The sequence below is a fragment of the Polypterus senegalus genome, chromosome 11 (assembly GCF_016835505.1).
Source record: "Polypterus senegalus isolate Bchr_013 chromosome 11, ASM1683550v1, whole genome shotgun sequence".
Classification (NCBI taxonomy): Eukaryota; Metazoa; Chordata; class Cladistia; order Polypteriformes; family Polypteridae; genus Polypterus; species Polypterus senegalus.
In genome coordinates, this window is record NC_053164.1 from 20,955,071 (window position 1) to 20,977,345 (window position 22,275).

At 40.6% G+C, this 22,275-nt stretch overlaps 1 protein-coding gene across 1 annotated transcript in view; it reads right to left on the reverse strand.

The window, feature by feature from the left end:
- Nucleotides 1-1,028, reverse strand: part of LOC120538724 (B-cell lymphoma/leukemia 11B-like) — a 98,879-nt gene extending 97,851 nt beyond the window's left edge. Inside the window, exon 1 of the mRNA XM_039768142.1 lies at nt 712-1,028. Coding sequence (XP_039624076.1) covers nt 712-763 — 52 coding nt within the window. The 5' untranslated portion in view covers nt 764-1,028. The remainder of the gene's footprint in view (nt 1-711) is intronic.
- Between the last annotated feature and the right edge of the window lie 21,247 nt (nt 1,029-22,275).

Below are 22,275 nucleotides of genomic sequence, written 5' to 3' on the forward strand. Positions count from 1 at the left end.
CCAAACACGTATCTTAAAAATACAGACAAGGCAAGCATTAAGCCCAATTTCCAACTATAATCTAACACATGATCTCAATTGGAATCGATGCTTGATCTCGTTTACTTTACTATTAACTCTTTCTTGTCAATATCATCTTCCACGACTCTGTGAGGCGGTAACATCGTCTAATAGGTTGCACGATGCGTCAGTCATGCCAGTCTCATTTTCCAGCTAACAAAAAAAAATATGATCAAAAAAAGAGAGACATATCACAGATACAAACTCAAGCGTTCACGTGCTAGTGTCGGACTATCTCGACCGTGAAAGTTTTTGTACAAAGAAGCGTCCCTCAAATTCACACACAGGCGCGCTATAGATGGGGGGCACGTGCCCTGGCGGCGTCCTACAACTGGGTCTACCGGAGAAAAGCTGCGCCACGCTAAAATGTCAAGTTTACAATAGAGACACACAACTGGCTATACAAAGTATTTTTTTTTAGCACGCGCTCTTATGCCGTTACACGTGTACGTGAAACAAGGAAGTCCAGACAGCTGGCGATCGTGAAGCACGACGTGTGTCGTATCCACACCATAAGCGGAAAAAAAAACAAGCTCGCGAGTGTTTTAATTACCTGGGCTGTCGTCCACGAGACCGCCTCCCTCCAAATACTGAAAATATGCTCATATAAACAGTAAAGAAACTGAGAGACAAGGTAGCGCCGAAACTTACGTTGAAATTGGCTCCGGTGCTGCGGTTTGCTGCCCAACTTCCGCCTGGACATTGTCTTCTTTTTTGCCCCGAAAGCTTCAAGGAGTTGATAAGTAGCGACACGCCAAATGATAGTACGTCTTAAAACACACAAATCCACAAAAGTGTCAGGCTTGCAGCGCCCTGGACCCCGTCGCGTTTTCTCCTATCGCTTGCGTGTGCACGTCACAGCTCTGACACCCAACTGAGCTCAGCAACCAAGTTCAAGGTGGCTTAACCTGCCACCGGTGCCCACTTCCAAACGAGGGTGGCAGACGGAGGAGGGGAGTGTTTGAGCGAGGGCTTCACATGGAGGAGGGTACGTCTCTGTGAACAACTCCCACTCCAATCAGTTGACAGTATTTTCCTTACTGACCAATCACAGCGTAGTAGGCGGAGAAGACTTTACTTAAGGTGGACTACTGCAGCCGTAAACGATGACGTAGGTGCGTTCTTACCACCTTAAACACAAGAAATACATACGTCCGAAAAAGTTAAATTAAGACAGAAGATCAAGAAATAAAGCTGCATCGGCAACTCAGGCAGATGGCTTTTTAGTAGGAATCTGATTTTGACGCTAGTTCTTTCACTCTGTTTCAATAACAAAATACGATTTAAGGCACACCAGCATGTGTATTAGTTGCAATGACCCAAAGTTGGTGTGCCCCGATGATTCATATGCCTTCAGACTCAGTAAGACTGCTCGAGTGTAATCGGCCTACGTCAACGTTGCTTAGGCTAGACCGCTTTTTATTGAGCAGTCTGCATCTTTTTATTTGTATATATTGCTTTTCTATTGTCAAAGAACTATACATTACATAAGGCATTTTTCATTCTGAGGTCGTTTACATTTGATAGAAAGCCAATATCGAAACAGAGCACACATAGGCTGAAGCCAGTAATTTGTTGTTTTATATTACCCACATGCTCAATTCAGTGTTTTTTTTTTTTTTCTTCTTTTGTAAATACTATTACATCTTATAACAAAGCCTCAGTCTGGCGAGCCTGTGTTTAATAATATAGACGTGCGGGTACGTCGAGTTTATTAGGTATATGTCAGAAAGTTGAGCCTCAAGACTCGATAGCCCCACTCAAATCGCATACTGAATTACCCAATCAAAAAAAAAAAAAGTGCGTGTTAGTTCGACTGACCCGGCGTGGCACAGGACTGGCACTCAGTTGGGGGTTGTCTAATACTTTGCCCCCGAGGCTGCCGGATTAGGCCCCGCCTACTCGACTGTGTTGAACGGAGCAGGTGCAGATAAATGGATGGCTGCTTATGTTCGGACCGTAGGAGGAAACGGTTAAGAATATTCAGACTCTAGATAGACAGTATGTTTGACACTGATGGTGGTGGCCGAGATTCTCAAAAGAGTTGTGTGCTTCAATGAGACTCCCAGACCAGAGACATCCGTCAAATTCTCTTTTGACAAAATGCATACATGGCCATCCACAGAACCAACAATTGAACCAGGGCCATCTAATTATCAGCCAAACTCGCTAACCATTGTGAAGCCTCAGCTTATTTATGCATCAATTTTTAAAATCAAATACTAATAAAAATACAATCTAGTATGGTCAAAAGTATTATTCACCGCCTGAAGTCTTAAATATTTTCTAATACTGATTACACATGAAGATATTGCATTGCTATTATTATGTTTGACTGTCCAGAGACATGCACATTAGGTGAATTGGTGTGCTAAATTTGCCAATATGTGTGTTTGTGCACCCTCAGATGGACTTGCGCCCTGTCCAGGTATTGTTCCTGCCTTGCTCCCTGACTGCTGGGACAGTCTCCAGCTTCCCACAACCCTGCACTGGACAAGCGGGTTAAGAAAACTAATAGAAAGTTATTGTAGCACTGGTACTGAGTGCCAATGGATTCTTGCTCTTTAAATCACTTTTGTTAGGTACACTCTTAAAAATAAAGTTGTCAGAGTGAGACCATGAAGGGGGAACCAAAGAGCCATCCAGAAAGGTCACTTACTGAGCATAACAGGCTCCATAAATAACTAGGATTAGATGATAATAGATTTGTAAAATGAGAAGGGTGCAGTTCCTGTCCAGGGAGCACTGTGTGTGGAGTTTGCATGTTCTATCCATGTCTGTTTAGGTGTCCTCAGAGGCTCTGTTTCTTCACACAGTCAAAACACATGTAGGCATTATTAAATGTGCTTCGATGTCTCTGCATGATGTCAGCTTGCTGTGGGTTGGCATCCTGTCTCAGTATTATTCCTGCCTTGTGCCCAATTATTGCTGGCATAGGCTCCAGTTACCTTGCCCTGGATAAGTAGGTTAAGAAAATGTATTCACAGATAGACCGATGGGTTTGTAATTTTAAAAGGACTCTTGCTTTATATGGTAACAAACTGTAGTCTAAGTTCAGATTTTCTTGATCTGTTCATATACTGCTAGGCAGTCTACAATACACCTGTACTTGAAAATTTGTGAACCCTTTAGAATTTTCTATATTTCTGCATAAATACGACCTAAATCATCATCAGATTTTCACTCAAGTCCTAAAAGTAGATAGAGAAACCAGTTAAACTAATGAGACAAAAATATTATACTTGGTCATTTATTTATTGAGGAAAATGATCAAATATTACATATTTATGACTGGCAAAAGCACGTGAACCTCACGGATTAGCAGTTAGTTTGAAGGTAAAATTCGAGTCAGGTGTTTTCAATCAATGGGATGTCAATCAGGTGTGAGTGGGCACCCTGTGTTATTTAAAGAGCAGGAATCTATCAAAGTCTGCTTTTCACAACACATGTTTGTGGAAGTGTATCATGGCATGAAATAAGGAGATTTCTGAGGACCTCAGAAAAAGAGTTGTTGATGCTCATCAGGCTGGAAAAGGTTACAAAACCATCTCTAAAGAGTTTGGACTCCACCAATCCACAGTCAGACAGATTGTGTACAAATGGAGGAAATTCAAGACCATTGTTACCCTCCCCAGGAGTGTTTGACCAACAAAGATCCAAGAGGAAGGCATGTAATAGTCAGAGACGTTACAAAGAACCCCAGGGTAACTTCTAAGCAACTGAAGGTCTCTCTCACATTGGCTGATGTTCATGTTCATGTTCATGAGTCCACCATCAGGAGAACACTGAACAACAATGGTGTGCATGGCAGGGTTGCAAGGAGAAAGCCACTGCTCTCCAAAAAAAATTGCTGCTCGTCTGCAGTTTGCTAAAGATCACGTGGACAAACCAGAAGGCTATTGGAAGAATGTTTTGTGGACTGATGAGACCAAAATAGAACATTTTGGTTTAAATAAAAAGCGTTATGTTTGGAGAAACGAAAACACTGCATTCTGGCATAAGAACCTCATCCCATCTGTGAAACATGGTGATGGTGGTAGTATCATGGTTTGGGCCTGTTTTGCTGCATCTGAGCCAGGACGGCTTGCCTTCATTGATGGAACAATGAACTCTGAATTATATCAGAGAATTCTAAAGGAAAATGTCAGGACATCTGTTCATGAACTGAATCTCAAGAGAAGGTGGGTCATGCAGCAAGACAACGACCCTAAGCACACAAGTCGTTCCACCAAAGAATGGTTAAAGAGGAATAAAGTTAATGTTTTGGAATGGCCAAGTCAAAGTCCTGACCTTAATCTGATCAAAATGTTGTGGAAGGACCTAAAGCGAGCAGTTAATGTGAGGAAACCCACCAACGTCCCAGAGTTGAAGCTGTTCTGTATGGAGGAATGGGCTAAAATTCCTCCAAGCCGGTGTGCAGGAATGATCAAAAGTTACCGGAAACGTTTAGTTGCAGTTATTGCTGCAAAGGGGGGTTGAGGGGGTGGTGCGTTTGGGACAGATTGATCAAACCAGATACTGAAAGCAAAGGTTCACATACTTTTGCCACTCACAAATATGTAATACTAGCAAAATACCCACGCTTCGCATCGGCGAAGGACTGCCTTAAAATTTTTATTAAGAAGAAAATTAAACTTTTTTAAACTGAGGGAAAATATACCAATGATTATTTGTTATGGATCTCTTTGTATACCACATTGTGAGTTCGGCCCTCCGGTTGTAATATGACCAAGCTGTGCGCTGAGCTTACTCTTGAGCATGCAACGTGCAGTTGGCCATGTGAGCAGTAATCTTGTCTCAAATCTCACAGCTTGGATTGCTGCTGTCATAATCATTGTGTTGAAGAGACATTCGGCATCTGTCAAGCATTGTAAGCATACAACCGGTTTCATCGATAACTTCACATCCAGCTTTTGAGAGTTTAAACATTCATAAACATCAAAGTGTCCACTACTGAAATCGTCACCTGTCAATCTAAGATGTTTAAGAGGCATTGGCGGTTGTCAAAAGGTGTAAAATATTTGGCCATTTCGATACACTTGAAAGCGACAACCGAACAATTCAGCGGCAGCCATCAACTCACATGCAGATGCATAGGTGAAGGGCTTAAGCATTTCACTCTTCTAGTGCTCCTGTGTAGTATAATTATCTCCTGTACCGTCATCAGTCCACACCTTGAACCTGTCCCAGTCATTCAATACATAAGACACGGGCCTCTCTGGCAGTGTCTTAAATTGGTTTGAATCCTACCTGGCAGGGAGAAAATTCTTTGTGAGTTGTGGTAATCAAAACTCAAAGACACATGATATCCGATATGGTGTTCCACAAGGCTCTATCCTGGGTCCGCTGTTATTCTCAATCTACATGCTGCCGTTAGGTCAGATTATCTCAGGTTACAACGTGAGCTACCACAGCTATGCTGATGACACACAGCTGTACTTATCAATAGCACCTGATGACTCCGACTCTCTCGATTCACTAACAAAATGTCTTACTGGTATTTCTGAATGGATGAATAGTAATTTTCTCAAACTAAATAAAGAGAAAACTGAAATTTTAGTAATTGGCAATAATGGATTCAGTGAGGTTATCAGAAGTAAACTTGATGCACTAGGATTAAAAGTTAAGACGGAAGTAAAAAATTTAGGGGTAACCGTTGACTGTAATCTGAATTTTAAATCGCATATTCATCAAACCACTAGGACAGCATTTTTTCACTTAAGAAACATAGCTAAAGTTAGACCTCTTATATCATTGAAAGATGCAGAGAAATTAATTCACGCTTTTGTTTTCAGTAGACTAGATTACTGTAATGCACTCCTCTCAGGACTACCCAAAAAAGACATAAATCATTTGCAACGAGTGCAGAATGGAGCTGCTAGAATCCTAACTGGGAAAAGAAAATCCGAACACATTTCTCCAGTTTTGATGTCACTACACTGGTTGCCTGTGTCATTCAGGATTGACTTTAAAATTCTGCTTATGGTTTATAAAGCCTTAAATAATCTCACTCCATCTTATATATCATAATGTCTGACACGTTATATTCCAAATCGTAACCTCAGATCCTCAAATGAGTGTCTCCTTAGAATTCCAAAAGCTAAACTTAAAAGAAGTGGTGAGGCGGCCTTCTGCTGTTATGCACCCAAAATCTGGAATAGCCTGCCAATAGGAATTCGCCAGGCAAATACAGTAGAGCACTTTAAAACACTACTGAAAACACATTACTTTAACATGGCCTTTTTATAACTTCACTTTAACTTAATCCTGATACTCTTTATGTTCAATTCTTCATAATAATTATTCACAGTGGCTCCAAAATCCGTACTGACCCCTACTCTCTCTTCTGTTTCTTTTTCCTGTTTCTTTGTGGTGGCGGCCTGCGCCACCACCACCTACTCAAAGCATCCTGATGCACCAACATTGATGGACTGAAAGCCAGAAGTCTACGTGACCATCATCATCAGGTCCTTCCATGAAAACCCTAGATACAAAGAGGACTGTTTGATTTATGTTAGGTAGAATGCCCAGAGGGGACTGGGTGGTCTCGTGGTCTGGAACCCCTACAGATTTTATTTTTTTCTCCAGCCTTTGGAGTTTTTTTTTTGTTTTTTCTGTCCACCCTGGCCATCGGACCTTACTTATTCTATGTTAGTTAATGTTGACTTATGTTTATCTTTTATTGTGTCTTCTATTTCTCTATTCATTTTGTAAAGCACTTTGAGCTACATTTTTTTGTATGAATATGTGCTATATAAATAAATGTTGATTGATTGATTGATTGACACAATGTTCCTCCGGATATCAAAAGTGAGCCTGATATGGCCGTGCAATATATAACAAAGAGAATGGAAAAGGTAGGTGCCATCTCTGGGCATGGAAACCACTCGGTAAGTGACAGTTCTTTGATCGATGATGATCACCTCGATAGACGTGTTAATGGGGGTACGGTTGGAATGATAAAGGAAATGGGTACCTGAAAAATGTAAAGTAAGACTAAAATACCTACACAATAACTATAATCATAATAAATGAGCAATTAAACAGCGGAGAAGCCGTAGATTAAATACGGGAGCTGTGAATCCCATAGCGAAGCAAGGAAGGGAATGTAGAGACTGGAGCAACGGACGGCCTTATATAGGCAGGCAGCCAACAACGTGGGAGGTGTTGGGATGGGGGACCCAACGCCGCCTCACACGGTGACCGAGCTGCAGGCTATGTACGTATATATGTACATAAGTAGGATTCAGTTAGTGTTGGGAACCCGCATACCAAATTTCTTGAAGATGGGCCCATAAGTAACAAAGACCATTGAAAAGTTCAATATGGCAGCCGACAGCGGCATCATTCCACCAAAATAAGTACCAAATTTCAGCCTTCTACCTACACGGGAAGTTGGAGAAATAGTGACATTGGAAAGTTTAATATGGTGGCTGACAGTGGCGTCATACCACTGAAATAAGTACGTACATTGGTTTCGGTTAGCGCAGGGAAGCTGCCTACCAAGTTTCATGAAGATGGGGCCATGAATAAGAAAGTTCAACATGGCGGACGTTGTTGACCGTTATGACCGTTATGCGTAGAATTTCAAAATGAAACCTGCTTAACTTTTGTAAGTAAGCTGTAAGGAATGAGCATGCCAAATTTCAGCCTTCTACCTACACGGGAAGTTGGAGAATTAGTGACATTGGAAAGTTCAATATGGAGTGGCGTCATACCACAGAAATAAGTATGTACATCGGTTTTGGTTAGCGCAGGGAAGCCACCTACCAAATTTCGTGAAGATGGCGTCATCCTTCTACCTACACGGGAAGTTGGAAGATTACTGACATTGGAAAGTTTAATATGGCGGCCGACAGTGGCATCATACCATCGAAATAAGTATGTACATCGGTTTCGGTTAGCACAGGGAAGCCGCCTACCAAATTTAGTGAAGATGGGGCCATAAATGAGAAAGTTCAACATAGCGGATGTTGTTGACCATTATTGACTGTTATGACCGTTTTGTGTAGAATTTCAAAATGAAACCTGCTTAACTTTTGTCAGTAAGCTGTAAGGAATAAGCCTGCCAAATTTCAGCCTTCTACCTACACGGGAAGTTGGAAAATTAGTGACGTTGGAAAGTTCAATATGGCGGCCGACAGTGGCGTCATACCATCGAAATAAGTATGATCATCGGTTTCGGTTAGCGCAGGGAAGCCTCCTACCAAATTTTGTGAAGATGGGGCCATGAATAATAAAGTTCAACATGGCGGACGTTGTTGACCGTTATGACCGTTACGCGTAGAATTTCGAAATGAAACCTGCTCTTCCTTGTTTTCTACGTACTGCGTTGACAGTCAGTTCACGTGATTACGTGGGAGGCGTGATGATGTCACACGAAACTCCGCCCCCATGGCTTTCGAGCTCAACTCCATTACAGTATATGGAGAAAAATAGCTTCCAGTTATGACCATTACGCGTAGAATTTCGAAATGAAACCTGCCCTACTTTTGTAAGTAAGTTGTAAGGAATGAGCCTGCCAAATTTCAGCCTTCTACCTACACGGGAAGTTGGAGAATTAGTGATGAGTGAGTGAGTCACTCAGTCAGTCAGTGAGGGCTTTGCTTTTTATTAGTATAGATTCAATTATTTTCCTTAATAAATAAATGACCAAGTATAATATTTTTGTCTCATTTGTTTAACTGGTTTCTCTTTATCTACAGTACTTTTAGGACTTGAATGAAATTCTGATGATGTTTTAGGTCATATTTATGCAGAAATATAGAAAATTCTAAAGGGTTCACAAACTTTCAAGCACAACTGTACATTAAAGATTTATTTTTTAGAAACCTATTCAAAGACCAAAGAACCAACTTCCTTTGTAAAGAACCCTTCCAAGAATGAAATTGTGCTTTGCCAAGAAATGGTTCTATAAAGAATCTCACAACTCAATAAAGTGCCATTTTAGAGGCATAATTTGTGTGTGTAGTTCGCTGTCCTTCAAGTTATTATTAATATCTGTTTATTTAGCAAATGCCTTTACTCAAGGTGACTTACAAAGTAAGTTATAACACATATAAGAACGACTGGTGGTCCCAGCATCAAAGCAACAGAGAACAAGATTAAAAAATAAGCATGAGAAAGTAGTAGTACTACTATATAATTACACTTGCAGGTAGACTAAGAAACACATCAGTATCCCAAACTCTTTGTCAGTACAACAGCAGCTGTCCTGTAGAAGAGACACTAAGCAGTTCCAAAAATATTTAACAAAAAGATGCATTTTCAAAAGACATTTAAACAGAAGTAAATTGGGTGCAGTTCAAACAAAGGGAGATCATTCCACAGCTTCCAAAGGAAGAATGGTGAAGCACGTCTAGTGTTGTGGATAAAAACTCATTCTCGCTTGGAAGAAAACACACAAAGTTTCTGGATGAGCAATCAGAACAAGTCTTTACGGCACAGAGCACAAAATTGACTCAGTTCACTGAAGTGAGCACCGTCAGTCCGATGGAACCTCATATTTATTACAATTCTTATCCCAAGATTACCTCACTCTGTATATTTTTCATCATTATCTGACTTCTGGTATCCAAATCTTCCATTCCTCTCTATTTGCTTACACCACCAATTGCTTAATGGGCTTTAATAATTTTTAATTGGACATAATTACTTTCTACCCATAACCTTGCCACCATTATCTGGATCAGAGTCATATTCACCATCTGGCCAAAGGAGTGACCACCTTTTCATTACCTGTCACATCCTTAACATTTGGTTTGTAAATATCGGTTGCAACCCAGATTACGTAGAGAATAAAAAGTCTGGGCATAATCCTTTAATAGTTAACTCTTACATTGCCTAAAGCCGTTGGTTACAATATGTATACATTTACATATGTGTTACTTTGAATACATATGAATTCTCTATACTAGCAAGAGAAAGAATGGTCAGCAGACAGGCCGAGGCAAAATGGAGACTTCTTGAAGGGACATACAGAAGACCAAAAACTGAAGATACTGAGGAGTAGAACCATTCAGAAAATTGTAGGTCAAGATAAATATTTGGAATGGGATGGTTGCAGGAACAGGAAGCCAGTGAGAAGACTGAAGCAGAGGAGAAGGGGGAGAGAAACAAGGAACAAAGAACATCAGTCAAGCAGCTGCATTTTGGAAGAGCTGCAGGGGTCTGATAGTTGAAGGGAGCCCTGCCAAAAAAAAGTTGCAATAGTCCAGCTGACAGAGAACCAGGGTCTGGTCAAGGAGTTGCATAATTAGTGACAAAGGTTCCAATCCTCTGAATAGTATGAAGAAAAAAACAACAGGATTGAGTCATTGAAGAAAATTTTTCAATAAATGAAAGTGAGGAGTCCAGATTCACACTGAAATTCATGATAATGACTGACAGGGAGTGGATGATATTTTCAAGAGCAGGGTTTAGAGACATTTCTGAGGAAGTAGAATCAGAAGCCATGCACAGAATATCTGACATTGAGAGGTGAATCATTCAATCCATTATGACGATGGTGGAGATATAGCTGGAGATCTTGGCTGTAATCTGTAGGTTGTAAGTGGAAAATCAGAGGAAGATCTATGCATCATTAGCACAGAGATGGTAGGAGAAGCCACACGTAGAAATTACATTGCCTAAGAAGTAAATGTAGACATAAAAGAGAAGTGGAACCAACACTGAACCTTGAGGTACACCTGTGGAGAGTTTCTGTGGAGAGAAGACAATGAGTTAGACCAGCAGACACAAAAGAATTGGTCAAAAAGGTAGGACATGGACCAGTCCTCAGTAGATCTGCTGAATCTTATTGAGGGAGGGAAAAGACCAGCAAAGAGTGGTTAAAAGTATCAAGAGCTGATAAGGTCAGGAAGAATAAGGACAAAAGAGAGAGAAGCAGCTGAACTGAAGTTGCTCATTCGCTGTGTGGCACTGACAAGCTGCCTCAGCCTCGGGATGAGTCACCAATAGTATGAGCTGGCAATCTGTCATTCAAAAGAGTAACTTCAGTGACAGATGCAGGAAAGCCTATAAAACCTGTCAAAGGCACAATAATTCCAACTGGTGTGGCAATGACAAGCTGTACTTCTAAGGACACCCAACTATCTAAAAGAGCAATGAAGAGAATAAGAATACTTTTGTTTGGAAGGGTGAGCACCAGAGCAGTGCTACAATAAGAATTATAAAACAATACACTGTACTGGAGAATATAGCAAAGAAACAATGCCCGTTTGGCATCTGGGACTTCATTACAGTTATTTTTTAGTGTTTGGATTCAAGAGAGGTTCTGGTTACACAGTTTTCATAGTCCACATTTGACGTACTGAAGGAAGGTTTTACATTTCTAATTTAAAAGATGGGCCTAATAGTATTGGATTAAATGAATACAAGCAATTGACTGTGGATGTAATCATGAGTGTGTTCTAAAATAGACTGGTGTCCCGTCTAGTGTTAGTTCCTGCCTAGAACTGGGAAAACATGCAACCCTGAATTGGAAAAATGGGTACAGAAAATGCATGGATGAAGTTCTCAAACTTGTTCCAGGAGGATGAAGTTTGAGCTACAAGATAATCCTGAACAAGTGGGATGTTTTCAGCCTAAAACAATGGAGATTAAGATTATACATGGCAGAGATCATTGGCTTTTGAAGACTATAGCTGTTTCTTTGAAGAAAGTTGTCCAGTAATGCTGGGCATACAATGTGTGATTTTAATAAATAGTGGTCAAGTGACTACTCACACTGCACAAGAGTTGCCAGTCATGTTTGTGTTCAAACTGCACAAGAGAGTTCTGTCCAATTGATACGCCATGACGTGTGTACTCAGACTATATATGTACATACTTTCTTACTTTCACCTCCATAACATATCCCATGTTCGCTCTCCTTTTCTAATGCTGAGAAACCTGTCCATGCTTTTATCACATCTCGAATCGATTATTGTAATTCCCTACTGGCAGGTGCCCCTTCTAATCTTATGTCACAGCTCCAGCTTATTCAAAACTCTGCTCCAAGAGTCCTTACTCGAACCAGCAGCAGTGAGCACATCACACCCATCCTGCTCCGTCTTCACTGGCTCCCTGTGTCTTACAGAATCGAATATAAAATTCCACTAATAACCTACAAAGCCTTAAACGGCCTTGCGCCAAACTACATCAGTGAACTTCTCCATCACTATGTGCCTGCCCGCTCACTAAGGTCCTCTGATTCTGGCAATCTTGTTGTGCCCCACACTAATCTACACTCCATGGGTGACAGCAGGGCCTTCAGCTGTATAGCGCCCAGACTCTGGAATGACCTACCGAAATTAATGAAATCAGCTGACTCCATGAATTCTTTTAAAAAAACAACTCAAAACTCATCTGCTCAGGAAGGCTTTTAGCTCTACTTGACTTTATTACCCTTCTCTCAGTTTACCTCTCTGTCAAGATGCTAATGTAACCTGTAAGTGTGTGCAGACCATCAATTATGTTGTCTGTTAGGCTTTTTTTTCTCTGAATTCACTGTCTTAATCTTCTTTATTTATTTATTTGGTTTGTACAATGCTATATACCCTGCCATTCTTTCTTATACTCTGTAAGTGCCTTGAGCATGGGAAAGGTGCTATATAAATAAAATGTATTATTATTATTATTATTACATGATCCGATGGAAAGTTTTACCCATATAAGAAAACATATAATGACCACAGATCTCTTAAAACTGTCAGTAATGTGAAGAACTGCGCTGCTGACTCTTATCCATCTGTATTCTGAAAATACAAATAAAAGAAAAAGGCGTAAGTGGACACACGGATGGTTGATGGCAGAATAGGATTCAATGGTGATCAATGCCAGACCACAGGAAATAATACCAGAAATATCCATTAAAAAAAATCTCACATTACTCATGTCATCTGATCCACATGTCAAGTCATCCAGTCCACTCCTCACAATGGGCAAAACGCAGTATTTATCTAACAATATTTTAGCAAAAAATGAATACGTTTTGCCCATTTTGAGCATACGATTGGATGACTTTATATGTGGATTTGTGAGATTTTTTTCATTGATGTTTTTATATTGTTTGCTCTAGTACAACATTGATCAGCAGATTAGGATAAATTAGACCTGTATTTGTCCCAAGGGAGCAATTGGGTTTTTTAAAAAAGCTCATGAAACAAATTGGACAAAAACGCACAAGAATTACAAAAAAAAAACCGAAAAAAAACGTTGGTTAAAGATAAAAAGAGCAGACACACTTCCAGTGAGGCGCTATACCTTCATATTGCCATTGGTACAAAGGAGACCCAGTTGTGTTTCTTGACACGCTTCTGCTGAATAATTTGTTGGCTGAAAGTCCTCTGTGTTATTATGTCAGAGAGAGGATGTGCAACATTGTTCATAATGGCTGTCAGTGTTGTCTTCATTCCCTCCTTCACTACTTCCTCAAGGGAAGGGTTTTCAAAACTTTTTTTTTTTCTTGTGACCCAATTTTTGCTTTTCTAAGTGTCTTTGAGACCCAGTTCAGGAAGACCGTCACATTGGCTAAGCGATGAGGGTTGGTTGGGCTGGAGGGTTTTGTAGTGGTGGGTTTCTCCTTACAGAATCACTGTCCCATTGCAAGACACTTCACACACCATTTGAGAACCTTTCATATTAAATAAAATGGTCAGTCAGGAGTCTGCTTGACACAAACGGCAGTAATGCACAACCCTTTTTGGGTCCCAAACCATACTTTAAGAAACTATGCTCTAGGGGGTTAATAAGACATCCCGTAACTGAGCCTGCCTTCTTAATCAGCTTGTTGATTCGGTGGTCCCCTCTCTTGAAGTGTTATTACTGGCCGAGTAGACCACACTGGCTATCACAGAAATACAGACCATGTTAAGGGTTTTACTTCCCACATTGAGGGAATGCTGTCTCCTAAGAAAAAAGAGGCTCCCAGTCTATCCAAATGTGTATTACTTAATTTCTCTGTTAAAGCATGAGGTTAACATTTGTTCTCTGCCATCACTACAAAGTACATATAAAGTTGCATATAAAAATATAATTTTGGATGGAATATTCTAAACAGTATGGCATAGAGGTTAAGAGGTTGGACTTCAAACACTGAGGCTGTTGTTGTAAAACCCAGTACTGACACTGTGTGACCATGAGCAAGTCACTTCACCAGCTTGTGGTCCAATTGGAATGAAAAAAGTAACCAATTGTGTCCCTCGGATGTCATACAGTTAGGTCCATAAATATTTGGACAGAGACAACTACAGTTTTTCTTATTTTGGTTCTGCACATCACCACAATGAATTTTAAATGAAACAACTCAGATGCAGTTGAAGTGCAGACTTTCAGCTTTAATTCAGTGGGGTGAACAAAACGACTGCAGAAAAATGTGAGGCAACTAAAGCATTTTGTAACACAATCCTTTCATTTCAGGGGCTCAAAAGAAATTGGACAAATTCAATAACTGGAAATAAAATGTTCATTTCTAATACTTGGTTGAAAACCCTTTGCTGGCAATGGCAGCCTGAACTCATGGACATCACCAGATGTTGGGTTTCCTCCTTTTTAATGCTCTGCCAGGCCTTTACTGCAGCGGCTTTGAGTTGCTGTTTGTTTGTGGGCCTTTTTGTCCAAAGTTTAGTCTTCAACAAGTGAAATGCACGCTCAGTTGGGTTAAGATCAGGTGACTGACTTGGTCATTCAAGAATTTTCCACTTCTTTGCTTTAATAAACTCCTGGGTTGCTTTGGCTGTGTGTTTTGGGTCATTGTCCATCTGTATCACGAAACGCCCAATCAATTTGACTGCATTTAGCTGGATTTGAGCAGACAGTATGTCTCTGAACACCTCAGAATTCATTCGGCTGCTTCTGTCCTGTGTCACATCATCAATAAACACGAGTGTCCCAGTGCCACTGGCAGCCATGCACGCCCAAGCCATCACACTGCCTCCACCGTGTTTTACAGATGATGTGCTATGCTTTGGATAATGAGCTGTTCCACGCCTTCTCCATACTTTTTTCTTGCCATCATTCTGGTAGAGGTTGATCTTGGTTTCATCTGTCCAAAGAATGTTTTTCCAGAACTGTGCTGGCTTTTTTAGATGTTCTTTAGCAAAGTCCAACCTAGCCTTTCTATTCTTGAGGCTTGCAGTGCACCCTGTGTTTTTACTTTCATGCAGTCTTCTCTTTATGGTAGACTTGGATATCGATACGCCGACCCCCTGAAGAGTGTTGTTCACTTGGTTGGCTGTTCTGAAGGGGTTTCTCTTCACCATGGAAATGATTCTGCGACCATCCACCGCTGTTGTCTTCAGTGGACGTCCAGGTCTTTTTGCGTTGCTGAGTTCACCAGTGCTTGCTTTCTTTCTCAGGATGTACCAAACTGTAGATTTTGCCACTCGTAATATTGTAGCAGTTTCTCATCTTAAGGATGGCTTCTTTCACCTGCATGGAGAGCTCCTTTGACCGCATGTTGTCTGTTCACAGCAAAATCTTCCACATGCAAGCACCACACCTCAAATCAACTCCAGGCCTTTTATCTGCTTAATTGATAAGACATAACGACGGACTTGAACACACCTGCCCATGAAATAGCCTTTGAGTCAATTGTCCAATTACTTTTGAGCCCCTGAAATGAAGGGATTGTGTTAAAAATGCTTTAGTTGCCTCACATTTTTATGCAATCATTTTGTTCAACCCACTGAATTAAAGCTGAAAGTCTGCACTTCAACTGCATCTGAGTTGTTTCATTTAAAATTCATTGTGGTGATGTACAGAACTAAAATGAGAAAAAAGTTGTCTCTGTCCAAATATTTATGGACCTAACTGTATGTAACCCTTATTGAAGGTGTCAGTCTAATAAGCATAACTAGGTCATTCCATAATTTTTTTTTCTTCATTCACTCTGATGTAGACTCCCCTGCATATCCTGTCATTGCCTTCCTCAAGAGCTAACTGTGCTTCAGCTATGGACAGATAATTTGATTTTCCTAGAAAACTCTTCAATACAGATTGGAGTTCTTGTTCCTTCAATAGTTGAAAGCTGCCTGGGTCCTTCTGCAGCAAATTCTCAAAATATGACACTACCACCATGTCCAAGTAATAGAAGGCAAAGGCAGCTTATACTTACTATAAATTGTTCAGCTGTTAGGATGTCAGAGTAATTTAAGTTGCTGAACACTGTGGGAGAATAACATTATTGTATTATTAAGAAAGTCCATCAGAGAATGTTCTTCTTAGGTCAGCTGAGAAAATACAGTTTCCCTCAAGCAATGCTGGGCCTGTTCTACCCAGCCATCATCGAGTCCATTCTGACCTCGTCTATAACTGTCTGGTTTGGTGCTGCCTGTGCTCAGGCTCAGGACAATCTGAAGCACATCATCAGACCCTGGTGATAACTTACCTCACATTCATATCCTGTATGATTCCAGGGTAAGAGAGTGGGCCGCAAAGGTCATTGCTGATCTGTCTCACCCAGGGCACCACCTGTTCCAAAGACTTCCCTCAGGCAAATGCCTTCAAAACTAAAACAACATGTCACCTCAGCAGTTTTTTTCCACATGTAATTTTACTGACTAGTCAGGTTTGAACTTTACCTGCACAGAAAACTTCCTGGACATTTTAATCCTACTTTATCTCTGTATCTTTTGTATTTCCCTTTTATGATACATCATGTTTTATTATTTTACATTTATCTTTCATATTCTGTGTTGTCCTTGTATGTTGTACCAATACTATCAAGAAAAATTCCTAGCACACATTAGTGTATCTGGCCAATAAAGTGAATTCTGATTGTACAGAATGTATCCCTAGGACACTAGGACCCAGGAGGACCTGAACTGGGGTTGTGACAGCTATTTAAGGCCAGATGGTAGAGCTGCAGAGAAACCTTTGGGCCTCGCAGTTGAACTGAACGATGATTCTCCATTGTTACTTGCTGATATGTGGCAGTTCATTTTCTTAGGTAGTTTTTAAAATTATTTTCTAAGGTATTTAATGTTTTCATTTTCTTTAAGGGTGAATTGTGCTTCCTTGTAGTCTGAGACCAAAGTAAATGCAGGACAACCTGTTGAATTTTTGTATCCTACTCAAAAGTGGCTTCAGGTATTGTTTTACTTTTAATTTTTTATTTGATTTTTCTCTAAATTATGTTTCTCTCATATTTTACTAGCCATCCACATAGAAGCGAAGCAGGACAGTGAGGAGGGCCCTGCCTGGCTCCCTACTCCTGACAACACGCTTCCCCCCACCTTGGCCCGCAGCTTCTGTCTCAGATTAGCGTGAGTATATGGCTCCTGCAAGTGAACTATGATTCTTAGCATGATGAGAGAAGTCGCAAATCAAGCAAATTCTAGGAAAAAGCCCCATCTAAATCCATCCATCCATTATTTAACCCGCTACATCCTAACTACAGGGTCCGTTAAGTAATTCTCTCATTCACTAGCTAAGCGAATGTAAGATACGTTCTGAGGCTGGTGTGTGAGTGAGGAGGGCCCTAACCCCCCACTTAGCCCGCTGTGTCTCTCTTGAATTCACGCAGATGAATCGGTACCACAAGCGAACCATGATATTTAGCGTGGAGAGACAGGTCGCAAAATCAACCGGAATGTTCAAACAAATTATAGAAAAAAACCTGATCTAAATCCGTTCAGTAGTTCTCTCGAGAAAAGTGGACAGATAGACGTTGGATTTTACATATAGAGAGAAGTTTCTTTTCTTTTTTTTTTAGAAAGAGCATTGATTACTGTTTATTGGTTGTTTATGATTTGTTATTTTTCTCTTTACTGTTTTTGTTTTGTTGTTTGTCTTATTAGATTATGTGTTCTATTGGACAAATTGAAGTCTACTGCACTCATTGACCATTAATTGTGTTTCTGGAGGGACATTTCATTAGCCTGTGGCAGTTTGGGTTTTGCACTCACCCACCTGGCAGCCTGGTTTTGGGGGTCACACTAATTTGTAGTGTATTTGAGGTGATTTGTACACATTGTTTTTTTGACATTGTTTTCTTTTATTGCCATTTCTCTAAACACGTTTAATTACTCCCTTAGCCTGTGCTTGTCAGGTGGTGTTTGAATTGAAGTATTTCCATATTCTTATAAGCCTGACTGATCAGTTTCCAAGGTTATTGGTCAAACTTGTTATAGTATTTGACTATACTTGAAATTAGGAGTTAAACTGTTTTTCTTTTTTTTAGCCATCATGATTATGCTTTATTGAGGCCACTAATTATAGCACCTGTATTAAAATGATCTTAACCGATTAAAACCAGTGTGGGGAGACACTTTGATTTTTAGGAGGTCCCCTTTCTCCACTGACCTAAGGGTGGTGTAATCCTTTTCCAGTTTGATGCCCTAGCCCCTTCCATAGGCTCCAATAACTTGACCCATATCAACTAGGCTCTTAACCAATCAACTGCCAATGTTAGTTTGTATTTATAGAACATCTAACACAATCTTCTTTATTAAACTATCCGAGTGGAGCGAACACGCTACATTACTTATATATCAGTCATTGGTGTTGGGATTAGTATGCTTTACATGAAGAGCTTGCAATTTGGGTTGGACTATAAAAACTGATACACTTTAAATCAAATAACAAAACAAAGCAGAAACACGAATAAGGAAATAGCATGATCATTGTTTGGCTTCCTTAATTTCCTCCCGATTGAATGGTGCAGCATGGGATTTTCCTAAAACTCATAAGCTGCACTCTAAACATCCAACAGTGTGAGGTGCTTCTGAGCAAATTTGTAGAGTTACTGCTAATCACAATATAGCCATTACCATGAACTTTGTGTAATAAGCTAACTCAACAAAATACAAGTGAAAACCTATGACCAGGTCTAAATACAGTAGAAAACAGAAGTATAGAATAAGTATAGACAAATACTAAATGGTCTTACCTTACAGAGGTGTATGCCTTGCTTATCTCTTCACAGTTTCATCAAGGTGCAAATTATTACTCACTCCATTCTCTATGGCTATTCGAGAGAGTGCCTTCAAACATCTTTGTGTCCTTCTTGTTCACAATCCATGGAAAAAGAGAAATTGATCATTCTCATCATCAGTACAAACACTGTCTTGTTATGTTGTCCAAAATCCTTACCTATACACCTGGGCCCAGCTTCTAGGACATAGCCAGTTTAGTTTTGATGAGGGTACCTGTTGACCTTTGAGCCAGATGGGGATCCATTCATAATAACAACTGAACATGGCAAGTTTTGGAGCATCTCTCCATAGACTACTGGTCTACAACTTCTCAAGGGTGAATAATCAATACAACATCTGCATGAGTGCTGAAGCTGCTGTAGTCTGCTTGCCGATATCTGTCTTTTCTTAACTCACTCATTAGCAAGACACCAAGATACTCCAAGAAGCTTCCCCGCTAGAGGTACCATCCCCTCCCCAACCTAGAGAAGGCACTCTAATGTTTTCTGGTTGAGAACCATGATCTCAGATTCGGAGGTGCTGATCCTTATCCTGACTGCTTCACACGGTGCTGAAAACCACCCCATGAGGACAGCATCGTCTCCAAAAACAAACCTCTTAGTTGCCCCTAGAAATTCTGTCTATAAAAATTATGAACCGGATTGGTGACAAAGATTGGTGACAAAGGGCAACTCTGGCAGAGTCCAACAGTCACCGTGAAGAAGTGTAACTTACTGCTGGGAATGTGAACCAAGCTGTCATCCCGGGTGTATAGGGAGCAAATAGCATTGGTAGCCCATCTTCCTGACATAGGATATCCCAAGGGACACTGTTGTATACCTTTCCCAAGTTCAGGAAACACAAGTAGACTGACTGGCTTGGAAAGATGCCCTGATTTAAGGTCAAATGCCTCATCCACAGCGCTTTACTGCTTACTTATAATCAATCTAACTAGAGACAACACCAGATGTCCCCTCAATTTTCACCTGGATTAAGCAGGTGGTTGAATGGCTCATCTTCCTGATCTGTGTCTTAGGAAGGTGGTGTTGTCCAACTGTTATGAGACAAGCTAAGATGTAATAAACAAATTAAAATGCTACTCCATTCTTTAAGAGGGTAGTTGGGTCTATTAAGTGCGTAACAAGGACTGGTGCCACCCAAAAAACAATCACTTGGCTTTATAAAGAAGCCTTTGACCTACATATGATCATCATAGGGCAGGCAAAAAAGGCTTCAAATGAAGTTACGTCTGGATTGAAGTTGAGAATTGGCACAGACAGAAGTTACTAGTTTTTCTTCTTTGTGCACTGCACAATATATAAGACCCACAGGTGTCTGCATAACATGTACAGTCCTAAACACCCTGCTTTACAAGTTTTCTACCCAACCAAAACTGGTGGTAGAGGTGGGATTAGAAATAAAGTGTATTAAATAAGTCCATTCTTGCAAAAGAACAAAAAGTTTTTATGCCAGTCTTGACACAGGAGGTCTGCCATTTCTAAGGTTAGATCAACTACAGAGGGAGAAACAGAAAGTTATTCTACTTAAGGTCCTTACTGTCTCTCCCCAAAAACAGTAAAAGTAATGTGTACATAAAACATACTGTTCACCATCTGTTTGTAATATCAGAGCTCTGTGATCACACAGCACATTCTCACAGTCGTCGTCTTATTCAATACGCATGACTAAATGAGAGGCCCAGCTACTTCTACACAATAATTGTAGCCTCTGGTCTCTTCATTAAGGTTTCTCCAGAGCTTTTTAATTTGTACTGTTCATTTCACAAGCTACAAACTCAATGACTGGGGAAAAAATTGTGCCCAGTGTTGCTGGGATAGACTTCGGTGGTCAGCAGTCCTGTAATGGATAAAGTGGTTCTGCAAGATTGAGAGATAGTTAAACATACAGAGAGAAATGGAGGACTGTTCTAACCCCTGACACCAGTGATGAATAAATGCTGTTAAACTATGTGCGTTCCAAAATATATATATATATATATATATAGATATAGATATAGATATACTAGCAAAATACCCGCGCTTGGCAGAGGAGAAGTAGTGTGTTAAAGAAAAAAAGGAAACATTTTAATAATAACGTAACATGTAATTGTTTTGTCATTGTCATGAGTGTCGCTGGCATATATATATATATATATATATATATATATACTCAGCAAAAAAAGAAACGTCCCTTTTTCAGGACTGTGTATTTCAACAATAATGTTTTAAAAATCCAAATAACTTTACAGATCTTCATTGTAAAGGGTTTAAACAATGTTTTCCATGCATGTTCAATTAACCATAATGCACCTGTGGAATGGTCGTTAAGACCTTAACAGCTTACAGAAAGTAGTCATTTAAGGTCACAGTTCTAAAAACGCAGGACACTAAAGAGACTTGTCTACCGACTGTGAAAAACACCCAAAGAAAGATGCCCAGGCTCCCTACTCATCTGCGTGAACGTGTATTCGGCATGCTGCAGGGAGGCATGAGGACTGCTGATGTGGCAAGGGCAATAAACTGCCATGTCCGCACTGTGAGACGCCTAAGACAGCGCTACAGGAAGACAGGAAGGACAGCTGATCATCCTCGCAGTGGAAGACCACGTGTAACAAGACCTGCACAGGATCGGTACATCCGAATATCACACCTGCGTGACAGGTACAGGATGGCCACAACAACTGCCCGAGTCACACCAGGAACACACAATCCCTCCATCAGTGCTCAGACTGTCCGCAATAGGCTGAGAGAGGCTGGACTGAGGGCTTGTAGGCCTGTTGTAAGGCAGGTCCTTACCAGACATCACCAGCAACAACGCCGCCTATGGGCACAAACCCACCTTCGCTGGACCAGACAGGAGTGGCAAAAAGTGCTCTTCACTGATGAGTCACAGTTTTGTCTCTCCAGGGGTGATGGACGGATTCGTGTTTATTGTCGAAGGAATTGAGCACGTCTGGGACCTGTTGGATCGCAGGGTGAGGGCTATGGCCATTCCCCCCAGAAATGTCCAGGAACTTGCAGGTGCCTTGGTGGAAGAGTGAGGTAACATCTCACAGCAAGAACTGACAAATCTGGTCCAGTCCATGAGGAGGAGATGTACTGCAGTACTTCAAGCAGCTGGTGGCCACACCAGATACTGACTGGTACTTTTGATTTTGAGCCTCGCTTCATTCAGGGACACATTGTGAAACATTTTTAGTTTATGTCATATGGTGTTGACTCTTTTAGTGTTCATACAAATATTTACACATTAAGTTTACTGAAAGTAAAAACAGTTGACCACACGTCAGACACCAGATAAAAAGTCTAATTATTATTTA